At 33.7% G+C, this 4,367-nt stretch overlaps 1 protein-coding gene across 1 annotated transcript; it reads left to right on the top strand.

Annotated features, from left to right (window-relative positions):
- Window positions 1-1,893: 1,893 nt before the first annotated feature.
- LOC111692729 (m7GpppN-mRNA hydrolase-like) lies at window positions 1,894-3,378 on the top strand. The gene is made up of 3 exons (XM_023456831.1): window positions 1,894-2,070; window positions 2,147-2,306; window positions 2,621-3,378. Exons 1-3 carry the CDS (start codon window positions 1,994-1,996, stop codon window positions 3,197-3,199), a joined length of 816 nt encoding a protein of 271 aa, XP_023312599.1. The 5' UTR covers window positions 1,894-1,993; the 3' UTR covers window positions 3,200-3,378.
- The last annotated feature ends 989 nt before the right edge of the window (window positions 3,379-4,367 follow it).

Below are 4,367 nucleotides of genomic sequence, written 5' to 3'. Positions count from 1 at the left end.
AGGAGCATATGGTTCATATCGATTGGGCAACAAGAAAAAAAAGAACTGGACGCGTCCGTAACGGGATATCCAGCATGCAAAACATAGGAATCAGATACAGGAAGATGATGATCTACCAAACAAGAAAACTTATGATTTTACAGTAGAATTCAACCTCGAATTCAACTTTTCTTTGGGTAAATCAAATCTTTTATTGTCCAAATAAAATTTAAGGCCTAAATTAAAAACTGGTAACATTATACTACATATAATATACATTGTAACAGTTTGATGGGAATTTAATTGAATAAAATCCCAATTATTTCTAATCTTGATAATAGTACAACTTGAAATTATTTTCAAACAGAGGTAGGTAGGTAGGTATTTATAACTTTCTACCTGTCAACAAATCTTCATCAAAGAAAATACCATAAATTTTCTGGATTTAATTCATATGATTTAGTTAAACCCTTAAAGAGCCCCAATAAGAAGTGGAATTTAATTAAAATATACCTAAATATAAATAAAACATTACACCTATGTTTTCGTTTTCGTCACGTCAGCTAAACGTTCCCAACTAACGACCTTTTGCTTGGATGTAAATTAATCCGCGATTTTTCTCTAGTTGTCGTCAACACTGGACAAGAGGAAACAAAGAACGCGGAGATTATAAGACACTGCAAATCCTTATGCAAACATCCACAGGTAGCCGATAAGGTTAGTTACCTTTTAAATGACATTTTGTATTTTGTTTATATCGGATAACTACGCTCACCGGGTATTTAAATTCTATTAAAACTATTACCAAGGATAAGCCTGTGATGCGGGAAACCCTCTACAAAATTCCTGCGTGGGCTGGTAAAAGGAAAAGTACGATTTTTTTATTTCGTTTGTTGTACACATGACCAACTGTGTTTTTACAACAAAAATTATGAATGACTTCGTCTGACTCCGGAAACGAAAAAGTGTGACATTCTACGAGTTACCTAATAAACTACGTAACTGCATAATTTGCGAGTATAACTAAATTCTACAGAGATAAAAAAAACACTACTTACATTTTCCTGTTCTGGTGTCAGAGCAGCGGCCATTACAGTTCCACACGTACACTCCACACAGCACACAAGAGAAAACTGAACGACGTAAACACGCTTCCATTCGCGATCCCGCAGCGCAGAAAAGACCGCGTTACAAGATGCAAAAAGCGGCAAAATTTTGATCGCCCCGGAACAATGTAGATTTTCTTTATAAGATTTTCTCATTAATTACACTCTGTTATTATTTCATGTAAATGGGAAACATTTGCGACATTTTTAATTGCTTCAGTAGACCTTGGGTGGATCGTTTTTAATTTAGAATTGCAATTAGGTATTAGCATGAACAATAACGTTGACTAACCACTATCTCATTTGTAATTTTTTAATTGTTGCTGTTATACTTAGGTAGTCCTTAAAATTCGAAGAAGTGGGTATACCTACTTAAAACTTGCTTTCAAAAATCATGCCATGCAGATATTTCCATACAATCTGAATTTTTATATTTGTTTAAAAGTGTATTTCTGGTTCTGGATATATTCAGATTATTTAAATTTATTTTACCCCTGTTATTAACATATCAAAGTTATGCAATTTAGTTAACTCAAGTCTGTATTAATAGTTGCCTGTTTTCTTAATCTAATTGGAAAGGTAATCCCTAAATTAAATTAAACAAACATTAATAATTGGTATTCAAAATTATATTTGGGTCATAGATAAGAATTTAAACTCTTTGTCCAAAAAGTACTTGTATCAGCAGGTAATAATCTTTGTTTTACGATTTATAAACAAGGTTAGTTAATTCGGATTAGTTTAGGCTTGTTAAGGTGGTAGCAGTGCCGCACCACACCATTGTAATAAATATGTCGGACGTAAGAGGTGCAGGTAAACTTCAGAGAAAATTTTGCGAGCAGCAGACGTAGTCGTTGTGAATTTTTGTAACTTTTCGTTGGTGCTTTATGTAGTTCTGGTGATAAATAATGAATGAATTGAATAACGTCGAGGTAAAGACCGTCCAACACTCGATCCCAACGGATATATTGGATGACCTCTTAACGTAAGTAATGGAGGTTTCTAAAATTGTCTTGTTTATTGTTTATGTTTTCGTAATGTAAATATACGTCGTTTTGTAGGAGATTTCTGATATTTGTGCCAGAATCCGCCAAGCAGAACTTGATACGAATTTGTTTCCAAATAGAGTTGGCCCATTGGTTTTACTTGGATTTTTATGTAGGGAATGACAAACGCCTTAAGGCTTGTACTATTTATGAATTTGCTGCCCATGTCTTTCAGGTGAGTTTGTCCTAAATTTAGAAAGTAATTTCGAGTTTATCTATATTAATCACAGTATTTTTATTTTTGTTATGATTTGTATTGTTTGTAAACAAAAACTCACAACAAAATGAATTTTGCAAGGTTGTTGAAATAATGCCCATAAATACTGAGTGGATTTTTTTTATAATGGTGATAATTGATGAGTTTGAAGACAAATATTTTTTATTCAAAGTAGATTTATCAAACAATGAAATCACGCTTTATCTTATCTTCTATTCATGTAACAAAAACGTCAAAAATATTGGTTTTATTGATCCTTAATTGATCTACAGCACATCCCATTCCTCCAACGGGAGAGCCACAAACTAAAACAAATCCTCAAAGAATGGAAGGAGTACAAGCATAGCGTGCCGACATACGGCGCAATAATTCTTTCAGAAAACATGTCGCATGTCCTTCTCGTCCAGAGTTACTGGGCAAAGTCTTCTTGGGGTTTCCCCAAGGGTAAAGTAAATGAGGAGGAGGATCCCGCTCACTGCGCCGTTCGAGAAGTTCTCGAAGAGACTGGCTTTGATATAAGCAACAACATCAACCCCGATGAGTACCTAGAGGCTGTAATAAACGAACAACTCGTCAGACTGTACATTATAAAGAACGTACCGTTGGCAACGCAGTTCTGCCCCAAGACCCGATGCGAGATCAAATCTTGCAGTTGGTTCGCCGTCTCCGACCTACCCACGAGCAAAAAGGACAGCGCCTCGAAGGCTAAGATGGGCATCAACCCGAACGCCTTCTTCATGGTCCTTCCGTTCGTCAAACGCCTCAAGCAGATCTGCACGACGGAGCACAAACGTAATAGGTACAAGCGTTTCATTTCTGTTGTGAGGAAAAAGGAGGTAAAAGTTTATTAGATTTGGTAGACGACTTTTTGAGGTTTTTATACAAAGTAGGGAAATACCCTTAAAGACAGCGTTTGTTTGTGTGTAAAAAGGTTAAAAATGCTTCAACATGTGTCATTTAATCTCATGTTCTCATCAGGTTTTCTCGGTTAAGTTTTTTTATATCTACATCATAAAAAACTTAATTTGACCTAACCTAACTTTATGTGCAAATCTATCTATGTACCTCTATGAACTTAGGTTAGGATGTTTTTTTTTCAGAAAAGAAAATATAACAACCTAACCTAATTTTATTTAGAAATACATCTGTCACTATAAAGTTAGGTTAGGGCAAGATAACATTTTGTTCAGGAAAAATACATAAAAAACTTAACCTGATCTGATGTAACCTAACTTTTGGATGATTCTATCTAAGTAAAGTTAGGTTAGATCAGTATAAGGCTGTCTCCAAAAAAAAATTCATAACATAACCTAACTTTATGTAGAGTCTCTATAAAGCTAGGTTATGTCATAAGTTTTTTCTTCCTAACTTTATGTATAAAAATATGTACATTTGATTTGTATTTGGCTTAATAATATACATATTACCCATTTTGAAAATATTAATTTATCTCAAGGTGCGATTTTAATTGTGAGTAAGAGTCTTTTACAGGAGGTAACTAAAATACTTGACCAAATGTTTATTGCAGTTTCTACATTACAAATTAACAAAAAAAAACTCAAATATGTTTCTGATATAAGAGGTTTTCAAGGTTAAGAAAGATATATGATGTATTTCATTCGTAGATTCACAACTTATTAAAAAGAAAAAAATCATGGGATATATAATGGATCTATACAAATACCACAAAAAACTAAAATAATTTAGCTGGGTAATAAATAACTAAAGTTTTACCGTAATTATTTTATTTTAGAGAATTGCTTTTATTATTTTTAATTCGTGCTATTGTTAAATGTTAATTCGTCATGCTTTCTCATAAATTCGGTAATTTTGCCTTGCTATTTTGAAAACTTTTAAGGCGGATGTAAACAATAAACCACGGAAATAAGAGCTCTATGAACACCACGATAATACTCTATAAATAGGCATTTGCAAGCCATCTGCAGGAGTCCGTACAAAAAACTTGGTATTTTGGCAAATGCACTACAGTCCAGTTACACAGGGTGTCGCACCGGGAAC

The sequence above is a fragment of the Anoplophora glabripennis genome, unplaced genomic scaffold (assembly GCF_000390285.2).
Source record: "Anoplophora glabripennis isolate ALB-LARVAE unplaced genomic scaffold, Agla_2.0 scaffold2964, whole genome shotgun sequence".
NCBI classification, from domain to species: domain Eukaryota; kingdom Metazoa; phylum Arthropoda; class Insecta; order Coleoptera; family Cerambycidae; genus Anoplophora; species Anoplophora glabripennis.
The sequence above is the reverse complement of the archived record's forward strand: the minus strand, read 5'-3'. Positions and strand labels throughout refer to the sequence as shown.